The 21,101-nt window shown below is 40.4% G+C and overlaps 1 protein-coding gene across 2 annotated transcripts in view; it reads left to right on the forward strand.

Moving 5' to 3' along the window:
• plxna2 (plexin A2) overlaps window positions 1-21,101 on the forward strand; it is a 225,532-nt gene that overhangs the window by 89,425 nt on the left and 115,006 nt on the right. For both annotated transcript variants that reach the window (XM_088640137.1, XM_088640138.1), the window contains exon 4: window positions 4,186-4,320. In XM_088640137.1, the coding sequence (XP_088496263.1) occupies window positions 4,186-4,320 (135 nt within the window). The remainder of the gene's footprint in view (window positions 1-4,185; window positions 4,321-21,101) is intronic.

A 21,101-nucleotide genomic window follows, 5' to 3' on the forward strand; every position in this document is an offset into this window, starting at 1 on the left:
CTATGAGATGTTGAACCTAGAACTACAGTACTGTGTATGGAGCCCATTCTGCCCCAAATCAAACATCCCCACAGTTATTTGGGTTACTCTTCACAATTGAATGCACCGAATCAAACGTGGAGAAGGCCATAAAAAACATTCCATACACTGCTGAAGATTAAGCTTGATGGAAGGCCATCCTTGAGTGATTTTATTTAAAGTTTACTGTAACATTCAGCCTTGACATTTTCACACAGCCCATAACATGCCTCAAATTAGGTCAGCTTGCTTTCTTTTTGCATATGTTATGGGTTTGTCATATTCATGTGTGTTTATTGTATCAATCAATGAAACAGTTAACAGTTGAGAAATTATTGTGACTCTAAAAGCAGACATTTCAGCTAAAACAACAATTTCAAGTATCCTTTTGCCTGAGCGTGAGAAACACATTTCAGCAATAACCCTGACAACAAGAAAATCCCTTCACCAGCCGACAGACCCTTGTAATATTTAATGTGATGTCGAAATCCCAGAAGCGAAGGAGTTTGTTAGTCTTTCTGAAACTGTAAACTAATCTTTTTTGTCTCCTTTGTCCTAGATTAGTCATAGCACCAACATTATTTTAACTCTCAAAAACTCCAGCAAAGTACAAAGCGGTGTTCTTTTCTTCATGAAGGTCAGCGAGTGTGTGAATTAAGAGCAGGGACAACAGCTTTGGATAAAAATAATTTGTCCTTTTCCAGGGTGATGGGAGCTCCATGAATTTCTAAGAATTCTGGAGCATTGTGAATTCATAACACCCTCTATTTAAAAAAGAAATTCCTGTTTTTTTTAATTAACCAGAATTCATTCATACATTTCCTTGTGATATTCACTAGAACACTTCTACCACTGTTTACTGAGGGGAAAAATAATACTTTTAAATAATACATATAAAACAGTGAACCTGGACAAACTGTATGTATAATATTAATAATTAGTGTGGGGCTTGTTTCAGATAAAGGGTCCCAATGTTGTAATTCATAAACCTTCACAGTCATCTAACTAGCATTAAAAACAAACAAAAAAAGCATGATTGCTTTCCCACTCCCCATGTACAATATGTTGATAGGTGCAACAGGCCTTTGTGATTCTTAAATAGGGCTGTTGAACATCAGTAAATATTGTTGCCTTCAGCCTTGCATGGCTTAATGGAAGAACTATGTCCTGAAATTCTCCAGAGGAAAAAACAAAGCGTCTTTGCATCCTCGCCAATCAGATAAATCATTTAGGGTCAGAGGATCAAAAAGGCTTTAAGCTTTCACATTTGCAAAGGTGAGCCTAAATTAGTTTGTCACTTAGAGTTTGAGTGTGGGAGAGCTGAGGTAGGCAGCGAAAAAGGACATACTGTAAGGTGTTCAAAGTGTCTCCAGAGACTGAGGTTTGCTATACTTAGAACACTGTCTTGACACTAAGCTTTAATGTATCTGTGCACGGAGAGTACTACAGAGCAACACAGAGCTCTGCAGTAGAACAATTGAATGATCCAGCTCAATATTGAGTTTGGGAATATTGAGGATCGTTTTGCTTTTGCAGAATAAAAATGCTTTCCTTCTTAATCCCAAAATTATCAAGAGGTCATTTTTGCTCAGATTTTAAGATAGCATTGTCTGAGGACCACAGAAAACACTACATTTTACATTCAAACATTGATCCTATTCATTGTGTTTTAAATTCAGTTTCAGGTCCTATGCTATGTGCAGTTAAAAGCTTAAAGGGTTTTGCTTTTGTCTAGCAATCCAAACTGTTCAGGCTTCGGTGAGTGAGATTACAGTTAGCTGTTGTGAGCAAAAGCTATTACAAGCTACAGGTGCAGCTTTGCAATTTTAGTAAGAGCTATTGAAAGAGTTGCTGGAGTGTTTTCAGTACTGCAGGAATTAGAAAAACAACTACAACACTATAATGGTGTTAGAGACAGAGAGCAACAACAGAGGAGTAGTGTATCAATAGCATACAGGTTCCATCCATCTGTTTTCAGAAAGCCCATTATTCTTAGTGAAGGCTACAGCATGTTTAGGGCACCAGGTGGGACTACACACTGTATAGGAGACTAGTTTGACCCAGCAATAATCTTGAGTCACTGTCTAACCTATCCAGCATGGCTTTGAAATGTGAGAGGAAACTGGAGGATTGAAAATAAAATGTATTGGTGAAAATGTGCAAACTTCACATGAAAAGTCATCCCAGAACCAAACCCAGGACCCCAGACTTGTGACGCTGTAGCACTAACTCCCATGTCAACCAGTTTTATTTTTCATGTAAATTAGATCAGCAAATTCCAGTCACGGTTCTTTTCTGTCCGAGCCCCCACTGCAAATGAAACCACAGGTTCAGTAAGGTAACAGCCCTACAGTGATTGTTGCAAAGTGTTCTGGAGGTTACCTATGCTCAAAGAAAGCTGTAACACACCATTTCCTTTGCAGAGCTTTGAGCCAAGTAGTTTCTTTGCCGAGGACAAACAGTCATGGCCCTGCCTGCCGTTTAGTTTATGACAAGCTCCCAAATAGCGGCCCTGCATGCACTTTTCTTTAATTCAAAAGCCAGCTGGGTCTGTAATGGCTGTTTAATGGGGCTCACCGCTAATGCAGATTCCATTATTCTGGGCAGGCTTAGTGTAGACAGAAAGGAAGAGGTGATTAATTTTTATTTTAGTGTGTGTTGGCTTCTCGAGGGCTAAATTAACCTTAAAAGGGTCTTTACGGGACTTTCTAGCATTCCTGGATGGTGCTAAACCACCAAACGCTTTCAGAAAGAAAGAGGTTAAAGGTGACTTTTAACCATCCCCAGGGTCACAGCCAAAGAAAATAATCTGAGCGCAAGGCAGCAGGGCCCTGTTGTACGGGGAGCAGGAGTGGGGAGTGGCGGAGCACTTGAAACGCTCCCTAGGGGTCCTGGAGTATGTGTGCTTTATTTTTGGAATCAGGGCGGGCGGTCCTGTGTTAGCTTTAATGGCTAAACCAGAAATTTTGTAGTGTTGTAATCCTGTGTAAAGTGGCTGTTCTGGAGAAGAAATTGAAATCAGTACGCAGCCAGGGCTCTCCGTGGGCGTGCGTACTGTCATGTCCTAGCTGACTTCTTAATTTGAGTACGTGTTTTTTCAGGCATGTTTGATATTCATGTAATACTAGCCTGGTTGTTTTACATTAACGTGTGAGTGGTGGATCATTTATTGACATGTTCTTGCTTTGCAAAGATTTTGGTTTCAGTAGTTCTGAGCAGTTTTCCTTGCACATCAATAGGATCTGCAGCTCCCTGATTCTGCACTATCATCTGTGATGTGTTTGGCCATAGTACATTGTCTTTGGTTGAGATGACAGCTCAGGCCAAAGGTTTGTTCTGTGGGATGTTGGCTCTCCCGTTTTCTTACAGCCAGACATGTGACCTCGAATCAACCCCTCATCAGCCTTAATGACCCTTAGCTGCATTGTGCAGTTGCATTGCAGCGTGTGAGCACACGGAGCTCTGGGGAAAGCCAGGAACACAAAGCAAATATCTATAGCTTCCAGCTCCTTGTTGGCAAGTAACTGCTCTGACTGTGGGAATCAAAAGAGAAAAGACTGAGAGAGGAGAGGAAAAAACAGAAATGAAATCGGAGTGACTTCTGCTGGAAGAGATTAAAATAAATTGAGTAATACCAAACTAATTAGGGTGGCAATAACTGACGCACAAGCTAATGAGGGGCAACTAAATCAAAGTGCATAACGAGACTCCGGCAGACAGATCCAGGAGACAGGGCTGCTCCTTTTTAGCAAATCAAAAGGTATTTCAACAGCACTTAAGTGGGGGATGCAGCAGAACAAACATATATGTCAAAATAACTATTTTTAAGTTGTATATGAGACGATTTAAAATATAATAACATTTATATATGATATTTTTCTTGATTTGATGTCAGAACTTTGTAATCTGGTGAATCTACAGTATATTCGCTGGCAATAACATGAGCTGGAAAGTTGCTTCCATCCTTCATACACAGTGCTTCAGATTTACCTCTCTGTATACATTGCATGACAATAAAGTGCACATAATTTAAGAAATATAGACATTCAGGAAATGAAGTGAAAAGCAAATACAATTCAGAACGGAGACAGGGTAGCCTTGACGTAATGTTCCTTTTGCAGTGTAACAGCTGATCTAAGCCTGCTTTTCTCTCTTTGTGTTCCTCAGATCCGAGTGGACGGTCCTCCACATGGCGGGGTGCAGTACGAGACCGTGTCCGTGATCAAGGATGGGAGCCCCATCCTGCGGGACATGGCCTTCTCAATGGACCGGAATTACCTTTACGTCATGTCAGAGAGGCAGGTGAGTGAAGACAGCGCTGCAGGGCCCCAACAGCTCAGACACACATGTATCCAGAAGCCTGTCTTGTGAAAAAAACATCAATAAACATTGTGAAATTTTCCCGTTTTCGCACACGGCTTCAAGGTCCAAGGCACATGAGTTCTTTATGTGAGTAGCAAGGAGACAGGGTGTCTTCTTTTTAACAAGGTCACGAGGTATTTCAGCTCCACTCCAGCTATTGCTGTATTTCTATTTGCTCTGTCTGGTGCTTAGTTTAATGTCTCATAGGAATATCACGGAGCACATTCGTTGGGCATAATACAGAAATAAAGGAAAAGAAGCAAAAGTCTGTTCAAGGGAGGTTGCCCCTCTCTGTGTTGCTTATCTCATTTTGTGAGATGTCAAGTGGCAGAAAGGAAAGGGGAGACTGGGTAGGAGAGAAGACAGTAGAGGCCATGATGAGAAAATGAGAAAGATGTGGGAGAAAGAGGTAAATTATTAACAGTGGAGAAAGAAGGGTGGAAAGTGAGAAGAGATGGAGAAGGGTGGTTTGAAGATGGGTGAACAGTAAAGGAGAAGGGTGGGTTTCTGCGGACACGGTGCAGTATGAGTGACACCGACAGACACTCTTGTCTGGCTGCAGCTGAGAGAGTCCTGAAAGCAAAGCAGATTAATGGCAGCGCGTGGGCTTTGTCACATTCAAATTAAACAACGGTGAGGAGTAGGCAGGAGACAGGGAGACCCCATTCTGAAAGTTGTCTGGAAAAGTGATAAATGAGGGTCTTTATTTCCAACACCCGGAGGCATCTACCCTCCATGCTGTCGGGGTCACGGGGGCCAACAGTGGAGAGATTTGGGGTTTTAGTCAAGGAGGGGAGACTGCGATTTATTCATAACACCATGTAGTGCCCAGATGAAGAAGTACAGTACGCCTCTCTCTGGTGAACTACTGCAAAGCGAGGTCTCTGATCATTGTATTTATTTCACTTTTAGAGCAAAAATATCAAAATTGCACTTCCAGGCCCTAACTGCCATTTGATGTCTTTATTTGTGCTATTCTTTTTTTGACATAGGCAGAGGTCAGTTGATTTTGACAGCATTTTGTTTCGCTGTGCTTGTTCAATTCTAATGCTCTGGCAAGGAGTGACGGTACCAACCAGCAAGGGCTAATTGAGGTCCCTGCAAGTGTGTATACAAAGTTAAATTCTCAGCAACATGGCCTTGGTGCGAAGCTGTGCATCCTCGCAGTGAGATTTGAAGCTGTCTAGCACAGAGACAAGACAAGTCAAGGTCCCATACAGTCCAGGCCTGTTCATACGTCATTGCTTTCAGAAATCCTTAACAGAGCTCTGCATCTGGACATTTGATAGCATGCATTCAGAGCGTATACTGGTTTATATTGTATGTTTATGTTGCATTGAGGCTCAGAAAGTATTGATTAGTACAGTGGGGCTCAAAATGCCACCAGAGCACATATCATTCTACACAGCTCAGAGTGTGTGCTTTCAAAGATATTCTCCGTGGAGAATGCATTCGTTTTTCTGTATTACCAAAGGTTTACTTATTTATACATGTTTTTGCCGATGTAGATGAATCAAGTTGTGGCATGTAGTTTAAGCAGTGTCTTCCATCAAAGAGCAAATTCCTTTATTTAAATGCAAGTTTGCTTTACTTACAAGCATGCCTGCAGTCTCGTCAGAAGATAAAATAACGGCAAAGCAGAAGAGCTTTAATTATCATTAATCCATTAATCCAGTATCTTTTGTAGAGCTAACTAAACCATTTTGGTTCCTTTCTCTTTCCACGCGACCCACAATATATACTGGTAACAATACAGACACATTCACTGTTATTAACATTAATATTTATAAGTGCTGTCTTATGCATTTGCCTCCAGGCACTTCACAAATCTTGTGGACTGCGATAAACACATCGTATCTCAATCTAATCATTACCGAGCGTGTTAGACAAGGCTCTAGCGCAGCGCAACATCGCTATATAATGGGATTAGAATTCAGTACATCTGAAATCATGCCGTCACTCTTTCATTTCTGCAAAGCTTTTTAACTGCAGTCTAATAGAAGGAAAGGGAACATATCAACAAAACCAACTTTCATCTTCTTTACACCTTCAAATAGGTGTGTTTGTGCCCTGTGCTGGGGCATAGTCCCTGCCAGGGCATAGTTCCAATCTGTGCCTTGTGCTTCCCAAAAAGACTCAGGGTCTGCAGCTTTTAACAGGAGTTAATGTCTTTCAGACAATGGATGGATGCCTACAAATAGGATCTTAAAACTTCAAAGTGTCTTGACAGGTCAGGGCTAGACTGTCCACCTATATGTTATGACAACAGTACTAAATCTATATTGATTTTAAAATTATAAGTAGGAAAAAGTCTATTTTATTAGTTGGGGGAAAGGAGGACATTGTAGAACTCTAGCGTTAGTGCAGCAGCGTCATATAATTCGCATCAAAAGATATTTTGCAGGCACTGAGGAAAATTAATTATCCATTTAAAGCGTTGCACAATGAAGCCTCTTGTTGTACAGTGCATCTGTTCAATCCGTAAGAATCTATATCCAGCATCAAATCCTGTTTTTATAGCCAATAGTATAATCCTGCCGTTACTCAAGTCTCTTTTGCACTTTATGAGATGAAATTGGGGTGATTTATTTGGGTTTGAAATTTCATCTTTATAAGGACTGCATCTCGAAACAAACATGCTGCTAAGCATCTGACTTCCTCCCTCCCTGTCAAGTGAGAGGCCGACTCACTGAGAAAGAGGAGAGAATTTGAAGCGGTCTCAAACATTTTCATTGGGATGTTACCCCACCCTCCAGACTTGCTAATAATAATTTTGCTTTCTTTCCTCCCAAACCCACCTCAAATTTCAATTAACATGCTCTTGAATTAAAAACGAAGGGCTTCATTAAGGCAGATTGCATGGATCCCTTCATTTGCAGGCAGGGCTGTGGATGTGAGTTTAGGAGACGAACAAAGGGAAAATCACGGCGAATTAAGAAAACAGCAAGGACAGATTTGGCTTCAATTGTGCCTCCTCTGAATAACAATGAAGCTCTCTTGCAGTAAATCACTTACAGAACGCGCACGGTTAGTACAAAGGGGAAACGTGGAGGAGAAATTGTTGTATTTGAAGAACAGTAAACCCGCTTCAGGAAGGAATCTTCTAAACTCTAAACTGCAAAAGACGTTAGTGGATGCCTAATGACTTGGAGTGATGTGACACTTTCATAGTCTTCACAGGCACACACAGGGGAATAAGCAAAACAGACACACGCATATCGCTTACACACACACAAACACACATTGAGACACCCACGCAAGCCAGGAACTCTCACTCACTTACACACAAACCCACACATTTGTATTCCTCTGCCTTTGTGAGGCCTTCCTGTTGACTCTGATTATTTATTTACTATTCTGTGCTCCACAGACATAAAACTTCACATAAGGTGAAAACAGGTTCAAAGAATATTTTGGCACCCCTAAATATAAAAAGTGATGGCAAGTGTTTCCATGTTGTCTCTTTGTAAGGAGCTGCTATCATTGTGAAGACACTTTGTCAGATTTTGTCCTTACATTTATAGTAATATATGTGTTTGTATTCCTGTCTCTGATGGGACTTCCTATTGACTCTCATTATATTTTTATTTGCTATTCCATATTCAACCAAAATGAAACCTGTGATGGGATCTGGAATACATTTTGTATACTTTTAGATTTAAAAGACAATGCTGTCTGGTTGAGGGTGGCATGGTGGAGCAGTGGTTAGCATTGCTGCCTTGCAGCCCTGGGGCCCTGGGTTTGATTCTAGATCCTGGGTGCTATAGAATCTGAATGGAGTTTGTATGTTCTCCTTGTACTTGTGTGGGTTTGCTCCATGTGTTCTGGTTTCCTCCCACAGTCCAAAGACATACTGCTTGGTTAATTGGCTTCTGGGAAAATTGGCCCTGGTTATATTATGTCTGCCCTGCAATGGACTGGTGTCTCCTCCATGGTGTATCCTGCCATTGCTTGCCGAGATACAGTAGGCTCTGGTTTCCACATGACGCTGTATTGGATAAAACGGTAAGAAAATAGAAACATGACAATCTGGTTGATAAATAAAAGCCGTTTGCATTGCAGGTGCATCCTTACTACCTTTGTTTGTCAGGAGGATCTGTCTTTGTGGAGATATTTCCTCCATTATTATTCCCACATTGATAGAAATAATAGAGCACAAACAATCCCACGACACTCACACAGTCATACACACAGAAACAGAACCTGGATTTAAGAACTTCATACCATCGCTAGTTAAAACGCATTTCTAAATACAGAATTTGTTGAGCTCAGAATGCTTTTTACTCGCCACAAATGAAATTTTGTATTTAATTTTTTCCACACATAGGCTGTGATTTTCATCTCTTCAGCTCCTCTTGGCGCCTTTTGCTTCAGTGTGTCTTAAGCATTTATTTTCCTGTGTGGATTCCTCAGTGCTTCTTTTGAAGGGCTCTGGCTTTGATGAAAGGTGCTATATATTTGCAGTGTGTCCCTGTCGCCTGCGGAGCCTAGGGATCAGGAAGAGAGGCTGAGGAAGGTGTGAGGATTCATTGTGGGAGTGGAGTTCACAGTGCTGCCTCAAGCACACAGTTCTTGACAAACATTTCATCAGCTCCTTTTCACACTGCAGGTAGTTGAAATGAATATGAATCTGTCAGGAACTAAAGTCAACATCAGAAAGATGCTGAGTAGTTTATACCCACATGAGGGAAGAACACATTTAACACTATCAATAGTCTGTGTCATGAAGAATTACATGTAAATAAAGATCTACTCCTACAGATTTAGAAAACATGCATGGAGATTAGAACTTATTTGTCACTTAGGTTAAAATGTCCTGGAGGGACAAGTATAGTAAAATAGGATGAAATCCTAGAGATGGCTTTGCCTGACTTTTAAAGCTCAAAGTGTAAAATTAACCTTCATGATCACAGGTCTTCACATATCTGTTTCTGGCCAGCATGGTTCACCTTAAGAAAAAAAATGAGAAACTCATTCATTCTCACATTGCTTATTTTGCAATCCACCACAACACATTTAATGTGGTGCATAGCATTGTATTCACTTGGGAGCTAAGCAATGATGTAAAGAGTAAACGATTTTAGACACAAGTGGGTCTAGATCTAGCTGTTGGTAAAATCCTTGACCTTTGCTAGCACTCCTTCTTCAATGACCTGCATTCGTCATGGCATCAGACCACCAGGGGACTGAATTTTAAAATCCCTCACACAATGGTGATGAGGTCAAAGGTCATGATTCAGGACTGAATGGCACAGGTGTTGTGAGTTCAGGACTAAGTCACTGTCTTTTCTGACCTGTCCGATGTTACCAATAAATTAATAAACAAAGACCAAACTGCATTCTGCCTTTTATACTACAGAGCATATTAAAATAAGTAGCCTTCAAGACAAAGTAATGTAAGTGTGACAAAACACAAAGCAAAAATAGGAGCAGACACAAACTCTTTCTTTGGTCCCATGCATCATGCAGGGCTGACGGAGTGATCAAGTGAGGGTATAGTATCTGTGTTGTGCTGTGTCTCATAAGGAGATGCTATGGGGGGACTCACTGTGGTCTGTGACCTTTGCTTTCAGTAGGATTAGAACACACACTGACAATGTTTCATTTGACAAGCCCTGTGCGTGATCCTCTCATTTGTGTATAATATGGGGCTCATGCAAATCATGGCCCGTGCCTGCTGTTTGACCTCTCTGTTTGTTCTTCCTTGACTTTGATTTGTGTTATAGGCTGCTGTGAACATTTGGAAGAATTAAAATTAGAGAGAAAGAATTTTCCAAAAGTCAGTTGTTATTTCAGTTCTGGCTGGTGATAGTCAGTCAGTCAGCCAGGTGCCTTGCGGTAGAGGAATACTGTAGGTGCTCTTAGTCTGAATGGAAGAAAACTGTGTTGAGATTTTACTGCGGGCGCACTGTTACAGGTGATGGAAAACAAGCAGTTCACTTCCCTCCCACACTCAAGCTCTGCAAACACAAAAATGTTTGCTGGAGATAGTTTTGAATAAAATTAAAATGTGGATTTTAAGTCTTTCTTGCAGTTCAATGCAGTGTTGTTAAGTCTCCTCATTAAAAAAGAACTCCCTGAAGTGAAATCAGTGTGTTTAATTCCAGAGGATTGAGCAAAGATTTTTCTTTTCAACTAATCTACACATTTAGACACAAGGTGTAATGTTAAATAAAAATCTTGTTCTTTTGTAATTTAAAATTCTGCTGAAGTTGGCAGATCCTACTCAGGTAAAAGTCCCTTGACAGTTTTTATGAGTGATTGCTGTATATCAGCTATTTCAAAGGCTGTTTAGATGTTTTAATAAATTATCACTGTCTTCTTTGTCAGATTATAATGATCTTAGATGCAAAGGCATGCTGTATTACAATGAGCAACACTGGTGTCATCATCTGATTTTCCACATTATTCTCATGCCTTTGTTGTAAATATCAGCAGACAGCATACATGATGTACAAGGCCGAATTGCCAAACATAGACATGTTGGTGTCTGCTTGATTTTGTGCTAGGTGTTTCTTTTCACAGTTGTATTATGGCTAATATCATTATTTATGGCTCATGGCAAATAAGTTTTAAACGACAGGCTTTGTACACTATAAGTGTTATGTGGCACTTGTATCCTTGAGAACTAAGACAAGTAGTTATTTTTTTCCAGTGAAATGCTTTTAGAAATAATGGAAATACTATTTGTGCATTAATTAGGATCCTCTCAAAAACACGGATCACAATAAAATTCGACAGGGTGCTTTTGTCTGTTGTAAAAATGGTTTTCCAAGCAATTTGTGAAATTGGTCTGAATTCCTAAGGTTCTATATAATTGCTGCTTAATTACAGTATCTCAAAGAGAGAAGGATGAAAATATCAGGACTCAAAGGACTCATATAAATGGATCCTCAGTCTGAAATTCAGTGTGGTTCTGAGTTCTTCCTAAAAGAAATGACAAGCCCCTCACTACTAATTCTGTTGTCCAGGAGATTCTAAATATTCAGACCTGAAGGGTTAAAGGGTTATTAGTTACCCCCAATGAAAACCCATCACCAGTTGGAGCTAATTACAAAAAGAAGAAAAAAAGCCTCTAAAATTTCAGGTTGCCAATTTCTGAAAGTGCTCAGCTGTGAAATTTAAAATCAATGCATGAATTCCTTTTTTTCATTCACCCCAGATCTCTGCTTTGCTTTTTTTTTTGCTTGCTTCTTTCTTTCTTGTTTGGCTAACATTCAAGAATCACGAGAAAATGAGTTCTGGGGGTATCGAGCCGAGGGAAATGGGATTTGTTCACACTTCGCTCCAGCCAGCACGCAACACTCAAGCACACAACACAGACAGACCCGTACGCAGCACAGACACAGAGGATAGACATACTGTACAGCAGACACAGTCAAGAATAGGAAGAGACACTGACGACAGGCTGCTGGTACAGACACGCGCTGTAGCAGTGCAGCAGTTACTGTGCAACACATTCAGAAGAACTGACTAGCTACAGGATCTTATTTGTACATTTACACGTGTCTGCAGCCTTCAATACACAAGAATTCCAAAAAATGAAATGATCATTTTTGTTATTATATACAGTATATTGTAACTATATATGTTATAAGATAATGTAATAGTGTAGATCTGCTTCTTAAACAGCTAGTGTGAACGCTTTCCTATGTTTTGTAATTACGCATCTACAGTACAGTATGTAAAGGCCGATATAATGATATACTGTAGCAGGTGTATATGGTTAAGGTTTACAGCTTAAAGTTTCTTACTCTTTGCTCATACTTCCCAGAATGACATGTTAACTCCTACTACGAAACATTCTTGGAAGTTGTTTTCCTCATTTTTGCAGCTACTGTGTGATGTTCACTGTTAAACAGTTTAGCAATTCTTCATATCAGAGCCCTGACACAGATTAGACTGGCATTTTGCCAATTTGCACCACCACAGTCTACCGATGGAAAGCTGCAGAAAAATAGTAGCGTATATTTTTGTCATGTGTCAAATGCCACATTGGATAGTGCTGCCTGTAACCGATACGCCAGGGACACATAAAATTAGTATTTTCATGTAAAAGGGCATGCAAAGAATACAGCTTCTTTAGCTCCCTAGAATGATGGATTTTCACAGTTCATGCAAACATGCACTAACCACAGTTACCCCTCCCTGGGGACAGGAATTAATAAAACCCCCTAAAGGGCTTTGAATGCTACAAACATCTATATTGCGGTTTAACCTATAGATTGCAGCACATCCTTTATCTAGCATGACTGCACAGCACAGGAGCTGGCATTACAGGGAGGTAATATTTCCTCTTTAGTTTCCCTGACTCCTGCTGAAGTGTATCTCTGGCACTTGCACTTATTATTGACACCTGGACAAATAAGGATAAATGCCACTGTCGATACTGCTGTCGACGGTTATTGATGAAGCTATTTAACTTTTCACTCCAATGAAACACGCCCTCTCCCCTCCCCCACTTCTTACTCGACATTGACTCCCACTTTGGCCCATCACTCTTTCTTCTTCTGAGCTTTTGCTCAGAGGTCAGGGGTCACAGGTTAACCAGCTCAGTAAATAAAGCTGGTAAGGCCATCTGTTATGTCAGGAGCAGATTTGCACACCGTGGGTTCGATCTAGCACCAGTGACGTAAGGTTGTGTTCAGGAAAGATAGCCTGGTTCATGGAGTGTGTGTATTACAAATGTGAAGGACTTTCTATTCACCTGTAAACCAGTAGAGAAGACTGTGACTCAAGTCTGTAGCACATACAGCACCTTCCAAGAGAAGCTCAATGCAGGTGCTGCAGAGTAAAAACCTGTTGATCTGAGCTAAAATGTACTAGAATATAACTATATACAGTAACACAATTAACCCAGGATTTCTTCATCAGGGAGATCTGGGGCATGGGTTCTGCCAGTCCAGCAAAATCAAAATGAGTAAATGATCACATTTCATTTAGTTGGCAGAGAAATCACAGGTTTTACAAAGTTTTTTATGGATCTGGTTTTGCAAAAGATTTCTCCAGTTAAGATATGGAAATAGAAACACAACCTTTGCGTATGTACGGGTCTGGACTTGAAGAATTCCTCCATTAGGTGGACTTTGTTTTAACACAATGTTTTGAATTTTTGACGTTAAAGGTCCCTGCTGCTGTTAGTACACAGTCTGAATGCGTACTGTATGTGCCCTCTGAACCCTCTCAGGTTTTAGATTTATCTCCTGTAAAACAAAACGGCCTAGTGAAAAGAGCGTTATTAATGAGGGCGAAACTGTTCCTTAACTCCCAGTCCCTGCAGCAACGGGCTTCACCTACAGTACTCCCAGCTACTGTATTTGTCCAGCAGCGCACTAACTAGCTCCAAATCCTGAAGACTGAATATCCAGTTATTAGGTGAAGTCTGCATCTGCCTGACATGTAACAGAATGTTTCCCCAAATCAGGCTTCATCAGAATTCATCAGGCTTCATAGACTCTAGAGTCTAGAGTCCACTAGAGTCTTTTCATCTACTGTACAGTGTGATTGTAAATACTGAAAGTGGCCAATAACGCAGATTCATCAAATAGGGTGCAGCAAAATTTGACATAACATAAAATTGCAAAGGAGGATCGAAAATTGTCATTTTACAACTAATACTTGTGAATTTCACAGTTTATTATTATCTCCAGCCTTAGGTGACCTCATGTTCCATCAGATACATCTAAGGTTATTGCTGATACTGAGAATCTTCCTTTTGCCTTGTACGTTTTTTTTGTTTAACTCTGAATTGGAAAAATTAAAACTAAAACTAAAAACACTCTGTTTGATCTGTTTCATCCTCAGACATCTTTATCACCTCAGCAATCAGGGGCTTTAAAAACTTTAGTGTAAAATAATAACAAAACGTTGTTAAAATGTTCTCACCTGTCAATGGCTCTGATAATTTCTCAGTCTGCTGTGTGACCCTGAATATCTAAAATGGCACACTGTATGTGTGTCGGCACCTAAAGAATTTACAGACATCCATCTCAGAATTAATAATCCTGCCTTACTCTTCTAATTGCAGGCTTTAATTGCAACAATTATTTACCAGCCCAATTAAATAAGAAACATTACTTTGAGATCTGACAGCCAGTTCAGGGAATCAGGTTTCTGCCTGTCAGACAAGGGCAAAGTACAGTGGACCCCTGTAGAGCCTCACTTCACAACAGACGGGAGACTCACTGCTTGGAGTGTTCGTTGTTTTTCTATTTCGGCTAAAACATATTCACAGGATTTAATAAATGGGGATTATAGCCTTTTATAACTTTCCCTCAGAATGTTTGTTTTGAATAAAGTGCTATGATTTGTTTGCCTGATGTTTTAAAGTATTACATTAAAAAGAGACATTTTGGTGCCTGCTTAATTTTCATTCTTGTAAGTAATTCCTCATGCTTGAGTCCCATCACCAGTTAGACTGGTTATGAAATGGAGCTAAAAAATGAAAGTTGCAATTCATTTACTGCACATATTTATGTAAGTGCAAGACACTCACTTATCTCGAGTAGCAAAGGAAAATTGTTCATTAATCCTCCCTACAAAAATAGAGAAACCGCATAGCCTGAAAACAAGATCCTCTGAAAAGATCCAGAACTGTGAAGTTTGTCTGAACCAAAGTGTGTGTTTCTCCTGTCTCACTGCGACAGTGCTGGAGCACTGACTCTGACACTCTGCTGGACACATATTTACTCCACAAGCTTTGGAACGCAGAGCGCAGACTAAACATCGCCAGCTGTACCATTCTGAGGAGGTCATACCACAGAGCTTGTTATTTTTTTTCCTTTTTGGAAGCTGAATCCACAGATCCATCTTTCTGCCCTGAGAGATTCACCTCTCACCGCCTAAACTTAGTCCCCAAACTTCAAACACCCCAGCGTCGGCACAGCCTACCTCCAAATCTGCTCAGTTCACTACCCACAACAGCACTGGAGACAAATGAATAAATCTGTCATCATCTGTCAGTTCCAGGGTGCTGTTTCATTAATGGGAGTCTTTACCTGGTTGTCCTCCCCCATTGCAGAATTTACATTTAACCCTTTCCTGGCTCCCAGCCTCTTCATCTTTTCAACTGGGAATACTGCGAGTCAAAGCCATCGGCCCATTGATTTTAAATATGCAGATATTTATTGTTGCTTTGCTTGGCTGTGAATTGGGCCAAGAAGATTCTGAATCCGTAACAAAATACATTCCCAGCACATAATACTTCCTCCTACATGCCTAAGGTATTATAAAGATGGCATTGACTACAGCTGCATCCTAATGTTATCTGCTACAACGGGTGAGCTGTGTCAATGTCTCTCTGTGTGTCCCACTCTCACCCTGCTCAGCTGTCTTTTCAAAGAGCAACGGCCTCAATTTCACTCCAGTTTTCAGCAGCACTGTGTCTGTCTGTCTCTGCCTCTATCTGTCTGGCGGTTTTCGACTTGAAGGTTCCCTAAAAACAGATGAGCCGTTTTAGAGCACCATTAACTTTGGCTGCGGAGTTTGGAGAATGAATAATGCCCCTATGTGTGTGTTAAATTACAGCGCCGAGGCTGTAGTCTGGGCTCTGAAGTTCAGCTGGTCTCATTTGGCAGTGAAGCGCAGGGCCTGGTGTCGCGTTCTGCAGAGCCTGACGAGTTGCCAGCACTGCATATGTTCTTTGTCTGAGCTATAAATGCATCACAGCTGCACTTGTAAACAATTTCCTGCGAGACGCAATTGTTTGTACGGTAATGCCTCTTTGCTGCTTTTTTTTTCATTTAGTCGTTCTTTCACTCATTTGTCTCTACAACTATTGCGCCTTCCCTGACGTCACCAGAGGCGATGCAGGATTACAGCAAGTGATACAAAAGCTCCCCCTCACATACCTTTCTCCCTTGACAGAAAGCAAATACAATAATATAGAGCCATAAAAAGAAAACTGTAAATTAAGCAGCTTCTATTTTCTCCTGATCGAAAGAAGTAATTTCAGTAAGAAAATGTTCTGCGGAAGTCGGAAAAACACATTGTCCAGCATTTGTTTCCTGCAATTGCTCTCTGAGGTCTTGTTAACTTTTTTGATGTATCGGTTAATTTGTTTCTTCTCAGCAACACAATTGCAAAGCCCTGTTGGCAATACAAATGAATTCTTTCAACGTACCACGTTTTAGTATCAAGGAGTTATGGGCAGAATTGTTGTTGCAAAATGTGAATAAACTAAAAACAAAATGACCAAATGATCATAGAAGGAGCATTCTTCTTGGTAAAAGTGTTTTATATTGTATGTTCAAGGAGTTGTTATGAATTATAGGGATCCCTAGTGGAAATCCCAGTAGAAAAGGTTCAACTGGTTACTATTGGTAACCACTTTCTACTAGTTCAGCCCATTTGCAGACCTACTGTAGCAGAAACCACTTTATTACAGCATTACATCTACAGTTACATCTACAGTTTGTATTTAACTGTAGTTTTAAATGAACTGGTAAACAGTTTAAACCAGTTCATACCAATAAACACCAATAGAGAGCATTTGAAAGCAGTTGCTAGTTTCTAGTGGATCCATTTGGAAGTTTCACTCGGAATGTGAATATTAATGATCTCTGACTGTTTCACAACACCAGGAAGCAGAACTGATCTATAATGACTGCTAACACTTGAAGGAGACACAGTGACCCTGAAAGGTTTTCCATGTACAGTAAGATGCATTGCATTTTATTGGCCAAAGTTAGCTTTTTAACTCTGATGTTCCCTAATTAAAATGAAACAGCTGATAAGTTTAACTTTATGTAGGCAGAATTAAGAGGCTGCTTGCATGGTTCTGTTGTCTAGGCTTGTGGAAATGCAACAGCTAATTAATATTCACATCCCCATAATTCATATCTGTCTGCCTGTCTCTCTGTTTCAATTATTGTTATAAACATTGGAAGCAGTAGTAGTAATAATAACGACACTAATAGCTATTGTTATAGTAATGTAGATTATTGTCTTCCAGGGTGATATTGAAAAAGACTGCTGTGTGATGAATGGTTGTATTTGCACTGTTGAGGGCTAAGCTGGCAACACACTGATCTGCCCTAAGAAATGAGAAGATGTATGCACAGAAAGGATCAGAAAAGAAAGACATAAGTAACAATGCATTCATATACTGTACTTTACATAGTGTGCATAAAATATTAACTGAGCGCACTGTCAAACAGGATACAGTATTTGTGGCAGTACTGGACTAACCATTTTTTTAGATCACGCAAGTGAAAATGAGGCCTCCTTCTAAAGGTGACTTGAGAAGGATTAATGGTGGCTCTGTCACAGTCATTTGTCACCAAGACACAGAGAAATCCCATCTGCTCTGCTTTTGGGTTCTTCGTTATTGTTCTTGAGTGAGCAGAGTTAGATTTGGACCTGAAATGCACACGGTTTAGTGGGTGCGAGTAGAATGAAAATCCATTGGGAACAATCATAGGTGTTTGCTAAGCTGAACCCATAAACAAAGATATACTGTATGAGACTTTGAAAAGTGTTTTCTAATGGTGTATTAGAAAGAATTTGCTAAGTGTCTTTGCAGACCTAAAGTGATCCATGTTCTCCTTGCTGTGGGGATTCTCCCTTTTATCTTGGTGTTTAGTGTGTACTACTGTACATATACAAGCTAAAACCTTGGCACTCTACAGTGTACCTGTTTCTCTGTTTCTGTGTGTCTGTTGTGGGAGCATGAAGCTACCTAGCATCGTCGAGACACACTGGAGACAGCAAGCATGCTTGGGGGTTATTACAGTACATCTCCGGGTTAAAATGCCCCTGTCTGTCCTGACTTCTCAATCAATACCCCTTCAGATTCCCTGCTGCTCTCCCAGGACCCCCGTTGAGGACTCAGAGGCGAGAAAAGCAATTAGAAGCCCCCTGAATAGACAGGCCTGTGGATTATTGCCTGTTCTTTTACATTATTAACTCCTCACATGCTGGTTTGTGAATCGAACCATCAGTCTTGGGAGGAATCTCCACCCCTCCCCTTCTGTCTGTCTGTCCGTTCAGTTAACAGGAGTCTGAACTGGGGAGAGTAAATGCAGTTCTTGACCAAAATATCTTCTAGTGGCATTCTGACCGGTCCTGCACATTTCAAACACTACTGAGCATCAAACAGGTAGAATTTAAATTTCTGTACTTCAGTGTTTCTCAACATGTTCCATCCCAGGACACACTAACATAAACATCAAAATCTGGAATCACACACACATACACATCAGCCCAAGCACATTTAATTGATTATTTTATTTTTCATTTATGAATATTCTAAACAAAACAAAACATTTAATCTGAGGTTCCCTCAAAGTTCACAGTTGACTCATCCTGGCAAGATTTGATAATGCTCTTGCTCAGCTTTAGACTTTCTCTGCTGTTGGTTTTTAATTTCCTTCAAACCTGAAAATGTGAATCTTCACCCTACATAAACATTCTTCTGTCTTGTGTGTATGCTTTGGTTATTTCACAAACCAAATATGTAAACAACATTTGATTTATTCAGTTTCTATTTTTCTCTTAAGTGACTTTTCCAGAGCTCCTTTGCAGATGTTAATTTCTGAAGGCATAGTGCTGTGCCTATTGAAAAACACTGATCTACTCTATGTACTGTATATAGGAAAGCCCTGCATTCATATAAGCTCTGTGTAATGGATGCAGTTTAGAACAGGTAAATATATCCTTTCCACGTGCATTGGTGCTTAGGTTTTCAGTGTCTCTGTCATTTTTTACCATGGCTTTCCTGATCACACTATGCCTAACTATACTGGACTTTTAATTAACTATCATGTACTATGTTACAGTGTAAATAATGTAATACATTGTAAACTCAACAAAGGACTTCAGACTGGCCACAAAACTACAGATGACACTAAAGATATGCTCACTATTATTAATAAGTTAAAAATTCAAATTAATGAAAAAAATGAAAATTATACATTATTTTTTCACTTAAGTGATTTTTATTGGGAGTAGAGACACTCGAGCATGTTTTGTGCTGGAGCTGAACAACTGGAAAGTTCTCCTAGAGGTGTGTCAGATTATAATTCATCTTTTCCCAACAGAGAACGAAAAGCATTTGTGCAAATGAAATCGACGTAATCATATTCCACAGCTCTATGCATTGTGGAAAGAAATACAGAAGTACTTGTGCCGTGTGTCCTGTAAAAATGTGTGTCTCCATTTTTGTTCACAACAAAAGAGAAATATAATACTTGGCACTGAACCTAGTAATTGGGATTCTGTGAGGAAACAGAAATATTTGCTGTCAAATTGCAAGCTACAAAATGGACATTTTCGAGTGGCTGTGTATCTAGTTGAGAGCTCTGAAGGCTGGGCCAGAGAATGAATTAATTCCAGTTTGCTTTAATGTAGTGATGGGGCCGTAGTCAACTACCCAACAGTGAAGTGTCTTCAAGGACTGTCCTGGTATGCTGTTGCCTGCTGTACTCTGGGCTCACTGTGGGAGAGTTAAAAGGCAGCCAGGATAAGGGCTTTATTCTCCAAAGCGCCTCTATACACCTGCTAAATGTCACTGCAGCTTTTTCAATATTAAACCTAAAGAGAGCGGGCTTGCAAAACTGAATGCCATTGCGGTGACTCAGTTGATGTGTAATTTCAGGCACTTAACCTTTTAAACGTCAAAGACTTTTTGGATTTTCAAAAGCAAAACAGGGTGAAAGGAAAGAATAAGCTGTGCTGATATGCGGTTCCTTCACGGTGCGCTTTATTGCTGGGGTATTTGTTCTCTATTAATGTGTTTTTTATAGATTTTTTTATCATTTCATTTTTTTTCCCCATTTGCTGTGATGCACAATCCAGCAGCTTGTGGGGCTTTGTTCATTTTTTATCTCTGGTGTCGTCCCACCAAAAGATCCCCCTGTCCGCCATCGCCCTTTTCCTGGGACGAGGGTCTGGGGTTCGGGGGCGTCCGCTGTGATTTGCGGCACTCTTCCTCTTGCCAGGCAAAGTGAGCTGTCAGGATCGTTTCAGAGTGCCTTCCTTCCTCCCAGTTCCTCTTCGACGACTACAAAAACCAGCCTTCACATCATGAGCCTGTTTAAGACAGTGACAGCACTCCTAAGTACCGTAGAAAATGGAGCCTTTGATGAGCGTCACTTGTTCCCCTTTGAAGTGTGCGAGAAGACAGGTGCCGCGCTCGAGATTATATGTTTTGATTTGTGTTTCCATATCTTGTTTTCTAAATGTTTTGTTGTCTAGCTTTTGTTTTGGGGCTTTTTATGTATTATTGCTGCTCTGCTCTTTGAGCAAGGAGCAAGCTAAGTGGTGGAGGAAGAAGGGGGATTAAATCAGCACCAGTGCTAAATCAGGTGCCAGTGCGGGCCCAGTGGTGCCGTATAGGCACTCTGAGAGGCAGCGAGGCTTGTTAGAGTGTGGCAGCATCTATCATTGCAGACATCCTGTCATAAGACTGGCAGAGTAATCCTGATTACAGATGCAGACGACCAAGGGAGCAGGAGCCACATTTTGAAGTGAAAATAGACAGGGCTGTGGCTATTCGTTCAGGTGAGCCCTGAAAGCAAGTGTGGAATGGAAGAAACTCTGTGGAGCTTTTTTGTGGTCCTTTTAAATGCACACAAAGTCAGCTTCTAACAAGTGATGTGCTTTTTGTTTCAAACCGTCCATGGGGGCTGTGAGCTTTGTTGACCTTCTCATATTTGATACGGAAATAAATAATACGATTTAGAAAAAGAGTGATTTAGGAAAGCAATTATTAAAACAATAAG

This window comes from Lepisosteus platostomus, chromosome 7, assembly GCF_059453375.1.
Source record: "Lepisosteus platostomus isolate fLepPlt1 chromosome 7, fLepPlt1.hap1, whole genome shotgun sequence".
NCBI lineage: Eukaryota > Metazoa > Chordata > Actinopteri > Semionotiformes > Lepisosteidae > Lepisosteus > Lepisosteus platostomus.